At 42.9% G+C, this 17,200-nt stretch overlaps 3 protein-coding genes across 6 annotated transcripts; 1 reads left to right on the top strand and 2 right to left on the bottom strand.

Moving 5' to 3' along the window:
- Nucleotides 1-45: 45 nt before the first annotated feature.
- Nucleotides 46-1,936, bottom strand: LOC120449375 (probable cytochrome P450 12c1, mitochondrial). The gene is made up of 2 exons (XM_039631808.1): nt 1,492-1,936; nt 46-1,344 (listed from the first exon to the last, which is right to left on the bottom strand). Exons 1-2 carry the CDS (start codon nt 1,914-1,916, stop codon nt 195-197), a joined length of 1,575 nt encoding a protein of 524 aa, XP_039487742.1. The 5' UTR covers nt 1,917-1,936; the 3' UTR covers nt 46-194.
- Nucleotides 1,937-10,283: 8,347 nt separating this feature from the next.
- On the top strand, nt 10,284-11,747 carry LOC120447758 (mitochondrial dicarboxylate carrier). The gene is made up of 4 exons (XM_044006087.1): nt 10,284-10,514; nt 10,563-10,711; nt 10,901-11,274; nt 11,329-11,747. Exons 2-4 carry the CDS (start codon nt 10,648-10,650, stop codon nt 11,644-11,646), a joined length of 756 nt encoding a protein of 251 aa, XP_043862022.1. The 5' UTR covers nt 10,284-10,514; nt 10,563-10,647; the 3' UTR covers nt 11,647-11,747.
- Nucleotides 11,748-13,182: 1,435 nt separating this feature from the next.
- LOC120448537 (mitochondrial dicarboxylate carrier) lies at nt 13,183-14,501 on the bottom strand. Of its 4 annotated transcripts, none has more exons than XM_039630581.1 (4): nt 14,160-14,495; nt 13,856-14,114; nt 13,659-13,791; nt 13,183-13,599 (listed from the first exon to the last, which is right to left on the bottom strand). In XM_039630581.1, exons 1-4 carry the CDS (start codon nt 14,359-14,361, stop codon nt 13,276-13,278), a joined length of 918 nt encoding a protein of 305 aa, XP_039486515.1. In that variant the 5' UTR covers nt 14,362-14,495; the 3' UTR covers nt 13,183-13,275. The 4 variants fall into 4 exon arrangements, 2 of the variants coding, with proteins under 2 accessions (XP_039486515.1, XP_039486516.1); XM_039630582.2 differs by having other exon boundaries at nt 13,856-14,099; nt 14,160-14,492; XR_005616109.1 differs by having other exon boundaries at nt 13,458-13,599; nt 13,860-14,114; nt 14,160-14,501.
- Nucleotides 14,502-17,200: the final 2,699 nt, after the last annotated feature.

Raw genomic sequence — 17,200 nt, 5'->3', positions numbered from 1 at the left:
AAATATGTTTTGTTAATAAAAAAATTCGTTTATTTTAAATCCCATGAATGTTTTAACTTACATTATCTTAAAAGGAAAAAATTTTTTTTTTCCAGTACGTATATTGTATTTAATGCTTTAAAATCTAACGTCGTTATACAAAAGCTCCTTTGCGATGGAAATATTAAGAATATAGGTATTTGCTTTATCACTTTTCAATATTTCACATCGGTAAACTTGAATTTTAGAGGAATATTGGGCTTGTACAGGAATGTGCACTTAAATGCATTTTCAGTGGGGTGATTATATTCAATGTGGAAATTTCGCACCAAGTTGGCCACCGTGAGTTCCATTTCAAGATCCACAATCCGTTTGCCCACGCACATGCGTGGTCCGAAGCCGAATGGCAAGTAGATGAAGGCACTTAAGTTCGGGTTCATCAGGCCATCCGGTCTGTCTTCGCTCTTTTGGCGTAACCAGCGCTCCGGGATGAATTCCTTTGCCCGTGGATATAATCCGTCGTCCTTGAGCAGAAAGCTGTTGGTCATCAGAAGATTGGTGCCCTTGGGGATTCGATAGCCATCGAGAACAACATCAGCTCCGGCGGATCGGGCATTACCAAAGGTGACTGGATAGAGTCGAAGCGATTCCTTGATGACTGCCCTCAGATACGGAAGGGATTTCATATCCTCCAATGAAAATTCTCGATCTAGCGTAGTCAGTTTGCTTTGAACTTCCTCCCTGAGCCTTTCTTGCTTGTCCGGATTTTTGGCCAGGTTTAGCAATATACCAGAGATGGCCGTACTGGTGGTATCAACTCCGCCCATTAGCATGTCCATGGCCAAAACAGTGGCTAGTTTCCTATCGATCTGCAGCAACTGCTCCAGAACACTCTTATGATCGCTTGAATCGCCTTCTAACAACTTACGATCTATCCTTTCTATCGCCTGACTTACGTACATCGAACAGGTGTCGAATATTTCATCCATGGCCTGACTGAACTTCTTGTAAGTGGGTGTGGCGATATACTTGTATAACGATGGTTTTACGCCCAGCTCGAAAAAGGAATTCATGAGAACTTCAATATTCTGGAACAGTTTGCTGGCCTCCGGCGGCGGGTTGGCCTGCCGGAGCAGTCCCAGTTCTTTGTCCAGGGCCACTGTCGCCACTGACTCGAAGGTCAGATGATTGATGGTATTTAGGAAGTCGCCTGGCACTTCTTGGGATTCCCTGTCGCGAATCTCGCGGATGCGATTCACAAACTGCCGATTGACCCGCTGCATCGGTTTCAGATAGATGGCCACATTTCGGTGCTGCATCAGGACGGGATTCACGGCACTCCTAATCCTTCCCCACTCCGGGCCACTGAAATGAAATGAAACAAATTAGTTGGTGTGAAATACATATATGATTTGTTTTGGCCAAAAGACGATGGGAAAGAGATTTAATTTAATAGGCGGTTTTTGCGCATATTTATTAGTTTCAGAAAGTGTGCCATATATTTGAACTCACTTGGTGAACAATCCCACGCAGTCTTTGAAAAACTCATCCTTCCGTTTACTGCGGTAGTGGAGGACGGGTTCGGCGCCACCTCTGACTGGCCACTGACCTTCGGTGCGATAGACCCTCTCAAAGGTTTTCTCACTGAACGAGAACACAGTGGTGGGCATGCCGAATAATCCGGGTATCAGGCATATGTCGCCGAACTGCTTTTTGTACATTCGCATCACATCATCCATTCCCAGTTGGTGGTACTGACCGCCTTTTTGGAAGCCACGGAATAATTGCCAGCGTGTTGGCCCGGGAATTTCCGTAAAGGGTTTTGCGCTCTCCCATTCAGATTCCAGTTGCTGAAGGTAGGATGATGCATCTGGGTTTTTGGTGGCAGCCAGTTGGGAACTGGCCCTCAAGCCGTGCTTTACTGTGAGACGCAACATGGTCAAGATCTCTCAGCGAAATGACTTATCAATGGTAAACAACCGAACACCAAGACTCACTATATATATAGCTTTTGGTTAATTACACATATATCGGCAACAGCGGAGAGTGGTTTCCATTATCATTGTGCTTTTTCAGAGAGCTTTTTTCTTAAGGTTACTGAGTGCATATACATATGTTTATAAGCAAAACTGTTTGAATGCAAGGCAGATAAGATGTATCATTAAAACGAGCTTATATTTGATATAAAAATAAACCATTTATTTGCAATACAGTGGCCAAAAGTTGACTTTCGCAGACCTAATGCGTTTTAAAAACTTATTGCATCTATGTATATAAGTATTTATTGTATATTAACGTATCTGCCACTTGAAATTCTGTTCAGTGAGATAATCGAAAATAGACTTCTGCCTGCATACAATACGAGTATATTTCCCTAGTGGTTTTATTGATAACCTACGAGTGCCCTAATGGTGTTTCCCTGACTAAGCCCACAAAATCGGTTTCACTGGTATTATCCACCCTGCCGTCTATCAATAAAATATGATTCTAAAACGCTCGCATTTGAACCGAGAGGACAAAGACAAACGCATTCTATGTGAATTTCAAAAACAATAAGCCAAAACAAAAGGGCCAAATCGGCCGTGCATACAAACACTCCAGCGTAGGGTCAAATCCAAAACAATAGGGCGAGGGCTCCATTGTTTTGGCCAACTTTGTGCAGCACTCGACGCTGCCCAGCACCCAGTACCCAGTACCCAACACCCAACACCCATGCCCTTACCAACTAACCAACTGGCCACTAGGATGTATTACATATTAAGTCTGATAACACGTTGCTGCTTAAATTATAGCCCATTCCCTGTATAGCCACCGCCACGCCCCTTAGACCTGCCGCCCAAAATAGCTAGTGTACGTAAGCTCAATTTGCGGCTACTGCTGAATTTAATAGGGCGCATAATACCAGGTGTCACTGTGATTGAAAGCCCCTTTGAGACAAAGGTACAAAAGAAGAGGATGGCTTACGCCTTATTAAATTTCCATATGCCATGATTTTGGAGTTTTGATCATTACTTAGGCATGTAAGTGTCAGATGAAGATGTCCGATATAGATGTTACATACAATATCTAAATTTACAAAGATTTCCTAAAAGGCCGAAGTACTGTATTCCGAATTAATTAATGTATTTCTGTGCTTCACTCATGCTAAATTACACTTTTATCTTCAGCTATTAATGATAAAGTGTTCAGGTGGTGGAATATGCAAATTACGTAGTCTGATTGAACAAAGTAGCCACCCCTAAGCTCGAGGACATAAATTGTACACAAATTACACAATTGACCGCCGAACAAGCCGCAAAACTTTGCCAAATTAACTGCGACTGTGGCGCAAACACATAAAAAAGTTTCTACATAAATTGTGTAAATTATTATAAACATTGTTCGGGCCACGCAGCTCGAAAATAAAATACACAGATTTCTAAACAATATAGAAAATACATTGTTACCATTCTAGTGTGCATATAACTTACGAATTATGGGCGTGTTGGCCAGTTACAATAAAAGGGAATTACCTAAACAATTGCATTGTATTTTTATGATTTACTCGCAAGTATTGAACATTAATAGTATAGAAAGGAAGTGTACCCGAAGCTATTCTTTTTGCAGTGCACCCCAGAAAGTCATTTGATATTCTATTATTCATCAGCCCTTTAAAGTTCGACCATTAAAGACGAGAGCTGGCTCTCTACGTTCAGCAATGACTGGCCCGAATCACAATGTCCGCCCACTAGATGGGCTGGAATTAATTTGCAATAACTCTTCCATTTGGCTGTCATAATCGAAATGTAGCCAAACTGTCACTTGAGTGGAAATGCTTCGACATTATCATAACTGCATCAGATGTTCAATAATTTTCCCTCACTGCCACGCAGACACCTAGAGACCAAAGGCAAACAGCCGGATTTCTTTCTCCTATTCTCCAATTCTATTTCTCCCCTTTTTTTCCAGACTGTGCTCCATCTTTTCCTGCTCTTTATCACGCGCCCAATTTAGCGCCGGAGGGACGAAAGGGCGGTCAATCCGCCCTAGCTATCGCTATCCAGATCCCACAATCGCGGCCCAGACAGTCCCATTCCCAGTGCCATTCCTTTACCAAGTCCCATTCCCATTCCCATTCCCAGTTCAAGTCCCGCCCATTCTCAAGTCCATAGCCAAAGGCAGGCGAGAGATTAAATCAGCGCAAAGTGCAAACACTGTGTCAAGTGTAGACCAAGCGAAAAAAAGCGTCTAAGGACACACGCCATCGATATGGCCATGGCTCCTGGAAAAAACACACTCTCAGAGTAAAACGGATAAATGTCAATCAAATTAACTGGCAATGCGATATGCAGCGATAGTGGAGCAGGTAGTCCGCAGGGAAGTCCTTTTTCTAAGGATAGCACAACTCTCCTTCATAGCCCTAAATTGATGGAGCTGCAAAGGGATTTGCTATTTTGAGTAAACTAAAAGGAATACAGTACTTAAGAGGCTCAGATTATTAATCAAATATCCCACTTTCTGCTGAAATACCTAATAACAAGTATCTCATTGCCAACTCTTAATTATAATCCGAACCTAAATAGGAACCTAATAGGATTATGGGAATAAATTGCTAATCTAGAATACAAAATCAACACGAAGCACGAGGAGCAAACATTAATTATTGCAGTTTTTATTTAAGTTTGTGCAAAACTAAAGGCAAACAAGTGTGGAAAACACAGAGTAATTAAGTTGCATATCACGGAGTGAAAGGGAAAACTTTGCTAAATGTCTGTAAACAGGAAATGGGGCAAATAAAGAAAAAAGCATTCAACGTTGGATGAGATTTTTCAACATTTTAAATGCCTGTTGGGGAAGTTGCTCCGCCATGGGGCAACAATTTAAGGCGCATTAACTGCAGGCAAGAGGAAACCATTTCAGATATTCCTCTGATAATTACAAACAGACAGTGGAGAGTCAATAGTGCACTCCTCGTCCTTTATCCTTGATCCACTCCCCCATCCACCCATCCACCCCGCCATCAATCGGGCTCATCAAACGGGCTCTCTATCCGATGACATGGCTTGCCGGCGGCCACGCCCCCTGGTTAACCATAAACCATCGATTGTGGGTCAAATTGCGTTGATGCGACATGGGATCCTGGGATTCTTGGGCCTCTGCCGCCGGATGGTTGACAGTCAACAATCGGAACGACATCTTCATTATTGGCTTAGGGCACGCGTAGTTGCTCCACAGTGGTTACTCAACTGCCGAGCTCAAGGCTGACTGAAATTTAATATTCAAGATACCCAGATTAGGTAATTAATTTGGTTTTCATACAGTCTGTACGCACTTCGCTTTGTTTTTATAAAAAACGAGTTTTTTTAAAGTAATCAACTAAGCAGAATAATGTATTACAACAAATGTTTTTTTATACAACTATACCAATTATTACGTATCCCAAAGAAGGATGTACTTCTAAAATATATATATTTTTCGTGACTTAAAAGTTGGCTTTATATCATTATTTTAAACATTTTCCTAAAGGCTTTATGTATAACTCCCATTTATTCCCGCCATAATTAATTCATTAGTTGCACCACCCAATTTGGCTGCTACTTTTCGGCAGCACAAATCTGTCTAATGTGTGGGTGTCCTCAGCAATTAGCCGAAACCCAGCTGAGAACCATCTAGGCTTAGCCCAGACAACGAACACACCTCGTTCGCCGCCATTGCAGATGCACTGCACCCGGGGGCTAGATGGGTTGCTGGTGGTGTTTCCAGCGGGTGGGGCTGTCTGACTTGGCACCGCCTGTTTTGGGGGCGCTGCACGGCGCGCTGCACGACATAGTTCCATTAAACTTTCCACGATAACGCGCCAAACTTTGCGCCCAGCAAAACTCTCAGTAATTTGCAGGAAGCCGGAGCCCAGCACGCTTCCCACCCAGAAGCCGAGAGGCCGAGCAGCCCAGAAGTCGATGGGAGCACCCTGGCCATAAGTTAGGCTCTGCACTAATCAAGCGCTGTATATCAGACTAAAGGCAGGCCACGGCTGCCCCACTGAGGCATTTATTAATAACGCGAACTTTAAATAACCCGGCGGAACTTAAGGCAGTTCTGGCCAGAAGAGCTGGATTGAAGTCAAGTCGACTCCTGCCGCCCGAACTTTCTGCATTTCTGCATGCCTCGCCCCCCGTCGCTTCTTCGATAATTGCTCATACGCCACGTTGGCCGCACTGAGTGCACGGAGCCATGGGGTTTGAGCGCTTGTCGGGGTATTTTCGGAATATCCGGAATTCTGCGGGCTCTTGCCCGGGGTAGTAGAATTTCTGAGCTGCGGATATCCTGATCGTCTGGGGCTGGAAAGAACTGAAGTTAATTGTTAATATTTATGGGAGCACCTCGATTTAGCTAAAACACTAGGCAGTAATTTAAAAGAGGTCTGAAGAAGTTATTTCTGTTTGGTGGAAATATTTTACCCAGTTGCAATCAGGTTAAATGGGAACTGAAGATTTATTTATAAGAAACTCATAGAAGTTTCTTAAAATTATAATGAGAAACTAAAAAATAGATATATATATTTATAGTTAATAATAATATTTACTTTAATAATTTTAGTCTATTTATCTTTTAATTTCACAATCATAAAAAAGCTAAAATATTGTAATAAATAAGTAGTCAAATAATAAATTAATGATATAATATTTTTGGTTACTAAGGCGACTTTACATTTAAAATATAATAAGTATGAAAAACAGAATACACCTCGTAAATTGTAGCACATTTTTGAAGACGAGGCCTGAACTTTATAAATTTAAAAAACAAAAAACCGTCTCTCCTCGAGAATAAACGAACTCATGGTAATTTATTTCGGCTTGAAACGGGTTGTTTGGCCAATAACTGCAGTGCATTCGCAGCTGTTTGTATTGGGTGTTTGTATTGTTATTATTATTACGGCACATGTTGCCCTTCTGGGCTTCTGCCCGAGCAGGCAAAAAATGTTGGCCTTATTCGGACCAAGGGCCAACTTGGCTCGCCGGTGCTATCAATCTTTCGCCATGCTTTTTCATTACATTTTTTTTTTGGTAGTTTTTTGTTTTTCTTTTTTTTTTGTATTTTTGGTTTGTTTGGCTTGCTGCCAGGATGAATTATCGTAAAATGGAATTTAGAATTTTCGAAGCACTTTGCGGGAGCTAAAGCTACTTCGATTCGTGACTGCTCCAGGGTCTGGTCCTTTGAGTGACTCCTGCGACAGCTTTGACCAGTTGATTGTCGCCCCTCCGAGGACCTCTAACCTTCTAACCCTGTAACCCCTTCAGCCCCCCGCCCCGTGCTGTTTCCTGGGTCATTTGCACTTGCCACCTGTGATCCCTGTCGGCAGTTGTACCAATGTTGATATTTTGCCCAAAAACATTTTACAAAAGAGTTCAACACGAAAATTGGCCAAAACGAGGCAGCAGGGGTCGGGCGACCAGACAAGCCACAAAAGGCAAAGCAGACCACAAAAAAAAAAGAGGAAAAAAAAACGGATAAACTTGATAGAATCTTCCGACACTCCCTTCGCCGCCTTTGTCACACTCTTCACATTCCCCCCTGCCCCAATTTTCCCTGTTTTCCCGACTCAGTTTGCCAAGTTTGTCGGCTTGCAGCTGCATTACATGTGGTCGGTGCAGAACGGAGCGGAGCGGTGTGGCATCGACAGCCGTTGCAAGCTCTTGTTTGTTATACTTGGCGAAAGTTTGCCATCAGATGCGGGGGCAAGCGTTGCCTGCGGGGGCGTGGTGCGATGGGGCTTAGCAGGACTTGCGGCAAGGATATGCTGGTAGTGCTTTTATGGACTGTTGCATGCGCTGCAAATGTGGCTCAACTAAACTGACCCTATTTTTCACATATCCGTTTGAAAACCACACAACTGCTGTTATATACTAAAAATTTATTAAACATTAGCCTGCCAAATTAAACTAAAAAACCAATGTTTTCCAGGTATAACCAATAAATACATCAGTTTTCCGTTTTGTTTTATAGTAGATGCATTTTTTAATTTAATCTACATCATTCTGTTGATCCATTCGAAATTCTTAAATCAGATCATCAATCAGATTTTTGTGTCCTTCAGTTTAGATATCTTTGGCAAACTTAGTTTCAATCCGAATTTCTTAAATCAGATCATCAATCAGATTTTTGTGTCCCTCAATGATTTAGATATCTTTGGCCAACTAAGTTTCAGTCCGATTTTAAAACACCATCAATGGTTAAATGCCCAGCTTAGCTGCAAAACGGTCCGCTGAAGATCAGGACCCAAGTTGCCCATCATCTGTTGTCCGAAATGTCCCAAACAACTTCAATATGCAATTTTCTTCGACTGACAACTTTTTGTAGCCTCTTAGTCAGGCCGCAAACTTTTCTAATAACCTAAGATACTCGCAAACAGACACGCAGGGGAGCAGGGACTTCGAAGTTTGGGGCTTGGGGGCGGGGCTGCCAGAATAATGTGTGCCAGCAGAAAAATTGTAGGGCAAAAACAGAGAGGCGAACATGCCGTCGATGTAGAGCCATATCAAATTGACGCGTTATTTCGAAAACTTTCAAGGAAAGGCATTAAATTTGCAAAAGTAAATTTGCAGAGCGAGTTAGCCGGAGTGCGAGCAAGTGCATACGTGATATATTATTTCGCATTACGCGCAAATTGAAAAGCTCAATGAAATAAAAAACAAGAAAGCGGCCATTCCAAACAGAAATAAAGAGCGAGAGATATTCCACTAACGCGTGGAAGTAGGGGCTACGCAAGTTTAACTGCTGCTCCCCCTTTTATGCCCTACAGTTACGACTAACTGTAAACTGAGATATATCTGCGGACGGACGGAATATATGGCTTATTGTGTTAGTTTACTTGCGCACTCGGAATTTATGAATCAATTTTTTAGTGTCGGCTCATAAAAATTCAAATAAATAAATTTGTGCGCAAGTTCTATTTGTGCTGTTGTTGTTCACTTTCAGATTGTCGATTTGCAGTGAAATTGCAGCCAGTGAAATAAATGGCGAATTGATTGATTGAGCACTTGATTGATGGCGCTGCGCTTTCAACGCTTAATGAGTAAACCATTTTGCGCCCTGAAAAGTATGCAATAAATACTGCAGTTGGTTAATCATTTAGCGCCAGCCGAAATTTCATTGTTTAAATATTGGATTATGCTGTACACGGTCAATCTGCATGCAATCGAGAAAATTTATTTAGATTGGAAATTTAAAATTCAATTTTTTCAATTTTATATATGATTTATAGATCTGAAGACAATTGCTCGTGTGCGTCTACTATTAGTATTATAATTACTTTTGTTAGTTGGTTATCACCCATATATAATTATAAAGCATTCTCCTTTTTTTTGTGCCACTCGTAGTTTGCAAAGACAATTAAAAGACCCATTGCTGCACAAAATGAACTACAACTCCACTCAACGTGTACAGAATACCATCCACGAACTTACCATCCCCAACTTGCCATCCCAGCGAGTACAACTTTTAGTGGCGCCCCGCAGCCTTGCCTCTAATATGTCCAAAAGTTGCAACCAATTTCGAACTGCAGTTAGGTGGTGCACACTCGCATCACCGGCTGATGCCTAATGGCCGTGATAATGCCATGACAACTGTGCGAGCATCGGAGTACTCCCGAAAGTTCTACCATCTCCCGTGGCAGTCTGTCGAGTTCGAAGCCACGGAACTATGCCAAATTACTCAACAACGTGGCAACACCTGCGTGGATGTCGCTCCTTTCCATCCCCGAGCTGCGTGGCAACAAAAAGGTGGTCCTGGCCCAATTAGTTCGCACTCCTGTCCAGCAATTGGGGAACGTGGTTCATCCTCTTTAGCGGCAGGATGTTGGAAACGTCGCGCGTCAAGAAGGAGTCCCAGAAGTCGGTAAGTGGTAATGAAACGATTGCGAAACAATTAAATTTGGGTTTGAAAATAAATCAGTCCAAACAAGTGGTTAGTTATAAGCTCGAGACTTAATACCTTTGATTATATTTGATTCTTACAATTTTATTTATATCCTTGCAGATGATATATTAATTTCAGTTCGAAATTTAAAACGCATACACGGAGACACTTGCGACCATACAAGTATATATATATTCTTGATCATAATCTTCATCTCATAAGTTGGAACTGGCCGGATCGGACCACTAAATGAATAGCTGATAGATACTGATTATGGAATATAAGACTGTACTAACTATCAAAACACTTAAACCCTCATTAATGCGGTTTTGTAGTCGAAAAAAGTGTAGTTGAAATAGAAAAGAAATTTCTGTCTTATCAGGCGGGGTAACGGAAACATTTATGTCCGAAAGCACAGAGAGATGGCAGTTTCTGTTTCGGCCAAATACACAAAAGTACACATTCACTATTCTGTCAAATTAACCCCATCCAAAAAAATATCCCTTCGAAACAGAAGAAAAGAAGATTGATGGACAGACGAGCAAAGAGAGTTATAAAGACGAGAAAGTGGCGGACAGGAGTACATACAGCAAGCTGGCGATTCGGATTGAAACCTCCAAAGACGAAGAGATCGAAACGATGTAAGTCCTATAGAGTCCTTTAACTCCTGTACTATGGAACTTTTCCAGAATACGTCCGCGCTGGTGGAGTGGCGGAGTGGCAGGTGCCGTTGCGCAATGTTTTACGGCACCTTTCGACCTCATCGAGGCGCGAATGGTGGTCATCAAGAAGGACAGAGGCATGGCTTCCAATCTCCAACGGGCTATTCGAACATATGGTAATTATGGGGACAAGCTCAAACTAAACCACAAACGTCGTAGGATAAAGACACTCGCTTTAGATAGAATTTATCTTCCTTAAAAAAGTAATTAGGATCCGTTTAAAAGGTACACTTTTTAAAGCTCCAATTGTGTGGCAGTTGTATGTGGATGTAGAGCTCGGTTCTGATCGGAAATCCCCTTCCTAGGATTCTTTTCGCTGTACGACGGCCTGAGTGCCCAGTTGGTGAGACAGCTGACATACACATCGCTTCGGTTTCACCTGTATGAAATGGGCAAGTCGCACTTGGATGATCCTGATGGCTTGTTGGATAAAGTGCTGGTGGCTGGATTGGCTGGCTGTGTGGCGGGTGTGGTGGGCACACCCATGGAGTTGATCAACACCCGGATGCAGGTGAACCGTGCGCTTCCCAAGGAAACCCGCTGGAACTACCGAAACCTCTTCGATGGACTGTACCGCGTGACCAGAGACGAGGGCTTCACGAAGCTGTACAGCGGATGCTTGCTCTCTTTCATGCGGTCCAGCTTCATCACCATCAGCCAAAATGCGGCCTACGATCAGGTAAGATTTTATAAAATGTAATTAATATGAACAAATATCATGTTTTATCTGCAGGCCAAGCAGATCTACGCGGAATGGTTCCAAATGAAGCACGACAACACATTGCTGCACTTGATAAGTTCCGTGACGGCTGCTTTCATCTGCGGCCCCATCATCAAGCCCATTGAGAACTTGAGATACCTCAGGATGGTGAATTCCAGAAGATTGATACATTCCATTTCGTATATGATGCGCTTCGGATCGCGAGGACCTTTTCGCGGTATTGTGCCCTACTTATTGCGAATGGTGCCCAATACGGTCATTACGTTTTTAAGTTTCGAGCAGCTTCGAGTTAATTTTGGGTACATTGAGGAAATTGAGGATGATAAATGATAGCGAGAAGCAATGTGTGTCAGCAAAAGTATTACCTTTTGTATATTTATTATAATAATTAACACAAAAGAAAGAATTATATCATTTTCTGGTAACAAGAAGCTCACAAAAAATAGTTATTTTAAAAAGGAACACAGATTTATATTGAATTGGTGTTTATTTTTGTTCATTTATACTAAATCACCTCACTTTCATCTAATTAATTCCATGGCATTCAGCTCAGGGAGCGTCTGTTCAAACAACCAACCCACTTATTCTAACCTGTGACCTTAAAGGCACACTGTCCACTGTCCACTTACCAAAGGCCTCTGTCTCATGTTTATTTGTTAAGCAAACTCGAGCAGAGTCAGGTTAAATAAACGGCGCATGCACCTCATAAAGCATTCAATTTCGCATTGATTGCACACCGAGCTGCTCGCAAAAACAGGTCAACAGTGCGTATGAGTTATATTTAATAATGCACACCAATGCGGACTAGCCACGACTAAAGCGGCTGCAGAAACACAAACTATGCAAATGATTTTAATGGTAAGCCAAATGTGCCAGCCGAGCGACTAATAACCTGGCAGAAAACAACGAACCCGCTACCTCTGACCCCCTCCACATGCCCCATCGCTTCAGACATTTGAGGCACAACTCATCGCCGATGGAATCACAAGTCAGCCATAACTTGGCTCAAAGCATTTATGCAAAACGTGGGTGCCCTGTCTAAGTGTTGGTTATGATCGTTTAATTTATGTTTTGCACTTAAGGAGTGGCTGATAACTTGTTATTTGTTTTAAATAGATAATATAATGAGGTATTTTAAAATATTTTTGAATAATATTTTACAGTGGTAGTACGATTTAAGGGCGAGTACGAGCAACTTCTATAGAGCTCTTATTCGGTTTAATTGCGTCGCAGTATTCTTATTTTGGCGCGTTGCCATCGTCCTAAAATTGCCTACTTACAAATTCAATTTCCACAATGATTGCAATCACGATTAAAGGGTAGCCGAGAGTGGGAGTGGGGGTGGGAGTGCGTGTGGAGTAATAGCCGGAGTGTCCTCCATATGCTCGCCAGCCATCCACAACAATGCCGTTCATATGTACGTGCAACATTTACCCACGTTTACGTGACACGACACCAACACAGAAGGCAGTGAGCGGCGCTGGAAGGATGTGTGGCAGGATGGGATTGTGGACTCCGCCAACGCTGTCCGGGCATTGTTGCTCATACGCCTAGTTGTCATCGTGGCGGCATCTAAACTAGAACTACACACACAGCACGTGCTGGCATTTAGCCCCATCTTCGGTGGCGCAACTGCGTCCGCCTTGTCAAGGAGTTGGACAAATTAATGTTCATTAGTCACGTTGCGAGTTGTAATCAATTTATAATGCGACCAGTTGTGGTTGATGTTTCGTTCCGCGGAAGAAAAAGGTTCCTGGGTTCAATGACCCGGCGATACTGGGTTTTGCTTTAATTTTTAATTGCTTAAAGTCTACTTCTGCTACTCTCCTGCAAATTTTGTATACTTAAAAAAGAAAATTGTTTGAATTAAAATGGAAATCTTTATCGTACAAAAACGTTGGTAAAAGTTCACATGGTATTTTTGCCAAATTCCGAATGCACAGTACTGTCGTCGTAGTCCTACTTTTCCCCTCCCAGGGAGCAAATTCCGAAGTGGAGCCTCAGTTGCTCGTACAAAACAAATAGCAAAGTGGTGGCTGGTGCTTTTCGCACTATAGTTGGCACAAATCCCCGGTAGGGTCCCATGATGCCGAATCGCATCATGTGAACGGCCGCTTGGAAGACAGTGCGAAATTCGCCGGGTCTGGAGTTCATCATAATGGTCCTCACCACGTCCAGAGGATGAGTGATCGAGGACGAGATGATCGATGTGACAAACGACGTGAGGAAGTGGAGGGGCACGCCGTCATTCGCAGAGGTATTCTTCCGCACTTCCGTTTTGATCTTAAAAGATAAATCAAATATAATTGCACATTCTACCATTCCAAATATTGGGAACTCACAATATCGTACAGAGCTATCTGGCTGCAGGTGCTTAGAGATGATTTCAAGGCCGCTACCGATCCTCCCTTGTAAAGTGCCCTCCAGCCCTCCTCCTTGGGAATGCGAATGAGGCCATCTATGACATGCTTATAGCTATAATCGAGGCGATAGGAACCCTAAGATTGATGGCGATTATTCGCGAGCTAGTTCAAAATACTTGCGTCGCTTTGACGGCGGCTCCTTCATGTCGGTTTGCATTCGCACGTTGATCAGATCCGTTGGTATGCCACAGGCAGAACCACAAGCACCAGCCACACAGCCCAAAATAATCTTTCCTAGATATGAATCCCTATCGACGTACTCCATTTTCTTGCCAGTTTCATACACTATGAAATGGATGTTCGTGCTGGTCATTTGTCTCAGGATGGCAGCCGAGAAGCCATCGTAGAAGCCCCACAGTCCTAAAATCGGCATTACTAATTACTTCATTAAATGTATAAAATATCCCTGCAGGCTCTTACTTTTTAATTGGTATATCCTTTTGATTGTGCCAAAAATGGAACGTTTCTTCTGTTGAATCTGCATGTGCGTCTTCACGATGTCAATCGGCGCCACCGCGAAGGCAACGCAAATCGAGGCGAAGCCACCGAACCACCAGCGCGGCACAAGTCCTTCGGGCACATCAGTGCAGTCGTCAAGGATGTGGTCATCATAAACCGGCATTCCTCCAGATGATCGACGCACTTCCTTTCACCGTGCATTCGGATTCTAGATGGTTCTAGATGGGCCTTAATTTACAAAAATTGGTTTTTGATTGGGGGGGGAAAGGCTGATGTGTTTCACTGACAATTTTAACATTATAATATTGTAGCTTTCGTTGTACAGATCGGGACTAGGAAGGAATCCGATTTATTGATCAAACGGCAACAACGTAGTGACGAAGCGCACTTCTGTTTGTGCATAGACATCATCAACTAAGAACAAAAATATCGTGTGAAAGTCAGTAGGATTTTTGGAGGGATTTGCTAAAATTTTACACCGAAAAATATTGAGTCAATATTTAATCTATGAATATTTGTATGCTGACACGGCATTTACCTTGTTGAAGCTTAAAAATGCACTATATTTATCCTTTTTTGCAGCCCTAATAGTTAGACCTTATATTTTCCAAAGTAATTTCCTCCATATTCAGAGCCCCAATCAGGGACCTCATTGTATGTCGGCAGAAGGAGGCCAACTTCAATATCTGCTGCTCGCTGATAGGAAGCATCAACTCCGCTGTGAACTTTTACCTTCAATGAATTTCAGCAGCGACCGCCCACCGGACACCGCCCATCCAAGGACAGTGGCAGCTTATAAATCTAAACAAGCTCAGTTGCCCAGCTGCATAAGTTTACAGTTACGATTCCGGCACACTCGATACCCAGCAAGGTGGAGACCCCGATGCGACCCGCTGCATTCCAGTGGGTCTCCAACGGCATTCCACCATTCCGCCAGCGAAACTTTTCCTCCGCGCGGCTTGGTCTGCGCACTCTTTTACGCCTCTGTTCCGAGCACGTGCCTTCGTCTTTTTTGCACACCTGCCCAATCACCTGTGGGTGCTGCACCACCCACCACCCACCACCCACCAACCTCCAACCCATTTGCACCACCCGCAGAGCTCTCGGAATGGTTTCCCCGCTCGCTGTCCCGATGACATAATAAACGAGGTTACCAGCAGCGAACTTGCTCCTCTACTTTGTGCTGGCCCAAGTTCTCACTTCCTCATCGATTGCGCACACTGCCAGGGGGTCCTTTGGTTTTTCCGCGACCTACAGTCTAGAAACGATCTGACTTTTATTAATGTTTGATGTAAGATATGCTATACATTTAATATAAAACATTTGTTATCATACAAGTAAGAGGAATTAAATTGGGCGGAATGATGATGTTTGTTTCAAATCAATGTCTTACTTTAATTTTAGATTAAAAAAACTATTAAATTGGGTGAAATGATGTTGTTTACTTCAAATCAGTTTTTTTTTTTAATTTCAGGTTTAATAAACTATTCCTTTTTACGTAAAATGCGAATGATGAAAAATAACAACACTTTTAGTTACTCATTGCTTAAAAGAATTGTTTACTCTGTACTGATGTGCAGCAAAGAGGCGTTTCGATGTCTTTGTTCAAGCATTAGCCGTCTATTTCTATTGTCTTTTTTAACCCAAGATAAATTAGTAGTAGGGTATTTCCCCTATCGGGCCGCACGAATATGAGTTACTCCACTTTTTTGCTCTGCAGCTAATGTCGGACATTTGTCGCTGTCCTTGCAACCCATCCTATTTTGCATACTCGACACGCTCTGTCGGACCTTTGCTGGCGGACCTCCTCTCCATTTTGCCATTTTCGGCACCATCCCGATTCCACTCCGCTTCGTGTGCATTGACAAGTTTTTGTCACGTTTTTTGGATGGTGGTGGAAATTTGAGAAACTTTTTCGCAACACGCACTTATCAAAAGTGGCTTCGACTTTTGTGCCAAAAGAGTAAATGAGGCGTCTTCAGCAGCTGGCGAGGTGAAGGGTTGCCGGAGCAGGTCAAGCACCTGACCAGGACAGGCACAGGAGAAGGCCCAACTAACTTTTCTAATTAAATTCTACGAAAATAAAACCACAACACACACTGGTCCGCAAGCGGAAGCTGAAAAGCAGTTGGCAAGTTGACACTCGCTTATCATTTCCGTTTCCGGCAGGCAGAACAGGACAATCGTATGTCGTCCGCTGTTTTTTCTTGTACAGGGTATTTGAGGTATTTATAATTAATTGTAAATATATAACATAAAAAAAAAGGGGTAACAAAATGTTCCTTCTATAAACCTTTTACATATTAATTCATAAGCTAACTTAAGTGACGAAAAAAAATCTCCCCTTAAAAATTTCGAAAGAATTCAACCATCCAAATGCTGTTAAAGAGGCATTTCAAGGCAGAGACAGTATGTTTTTACGTTTTTTGTCCCAATTGCAGCGCTGCAGGACTTTTATGTATAATGAGAGGGAAGGACCACAAGGAGGTGACGAAATGGGGGAACATTTTAATTGTCAACGCCCAGAGTGTTTAAGTGGCTCGAGAATGCGATTGCGATTGCAGCTCGGCAGTCATTAATTGGCATTACCAGCGGGTGACAAACTCTTTCTCTTTCCCTTTCTCGCACTTCCGCCCACACACACACACACACACACACAGGCACACACACACATGGGCTGATGGATTATGCTTAATTGCAATTCATTTGATATTGACACTTTGGAGTGGCTCTCGTCCGGTTTTCTGCTCCTGCCTACTCGAAGACGCGCCTGGCCATGCCAAATTGTCATTGATTAATGTCAACACGACTGGGCGCAGTGAGTGAGTGTGGGTGGTGAACACCAAGAGTTGTATGTATATTCGAGTGCAAAGCAATTAATTTCCCGAATGCACTCGAACGGAAACTGAAGAGCCGCCGCCACACATACGATTACAGGGAGTGTGTATTCGACCCCAAGGTTTCGGGCAACTCCAAACGAGTGCTGGATGGTTGGTTACTCG

Source organism: Drosophila santomea, chromosome 3L (genome assembly GCF_016746245.2).
Source record: "Drosophila santomea strain STO CAGO 1482 chromosome 3L, Prin_Dsan_1.1, whole genome shotgun sequence".
Lineage (NCBI taxonomy): Eukaryota > Metazoa > Arthropoda > Insecta > Diptera > Drosophilidae > Drosophila > Drosophila santomea.
The sequence above is the reverse complement of the archived record's forward strand: the minus strand, read 5'-3'. Positions and strand labels throughout refer to the sequence as shown.

Bases quoted from the DNA above. Each gene is read 5' to 3' on its own strand.
- LOC120449375 (XM_039631808.1), bottom strand. From the start codon at position 1,916: ATGTTGCGTCTCACAGTAAAGCACGGCTTGAGGGCCAGTTCCCAACTG. The intron at 1,345-1,491 runs GTGAGTTCAAAT...ATTTCATTTCAG, and splicing joins TGCGTGGGATTGTTCACCAA to TGGCCCGGAGTGGGGAAGGA.
- LOC120447758 (XM_044006087.1), top strand. From the start codon at position 10,648: ATGGTGGTCATCAAGAAGGACAGAGGCATGGCTTCCAATCTCCAACGG. The intron at 10,712-10,900 runs GTAATTATGGGG...TCCCCTTCCTAG, and splicing joins ACGGGCTATTCGAACATATG to GATTCTTTTCGCTGTACGAC. The intron at 11,275-11,328 runs GTAAGATTTTAT...TTTTATCTGCAG, and splicing joins AAAATGCGGCCTACGATCAG to GCCAAGCAGATCTACGCGGA.
- LOC120448537 (XM_039630581.1), bottom strand. From the start codon at position 14,361: ATGCCGGTTTATGATGACCACATCCTTGACGACTGCACTGATGTGCCC. The intron at 13,792-13,855 runs GTATTTTGAACT...CCTCGATTATAG, and splicing joins CCGCCGTCAAAGCGACGCAA to CTATAAGCATGTCATAGATG. The intron at 13,600-13,658 runs GTGAGTTCCCAA...TTATCTTTTAAG, and splicing joins AGATAGCTCTGTACGATATT to ATCAAAACGGAAGTGCGGAA.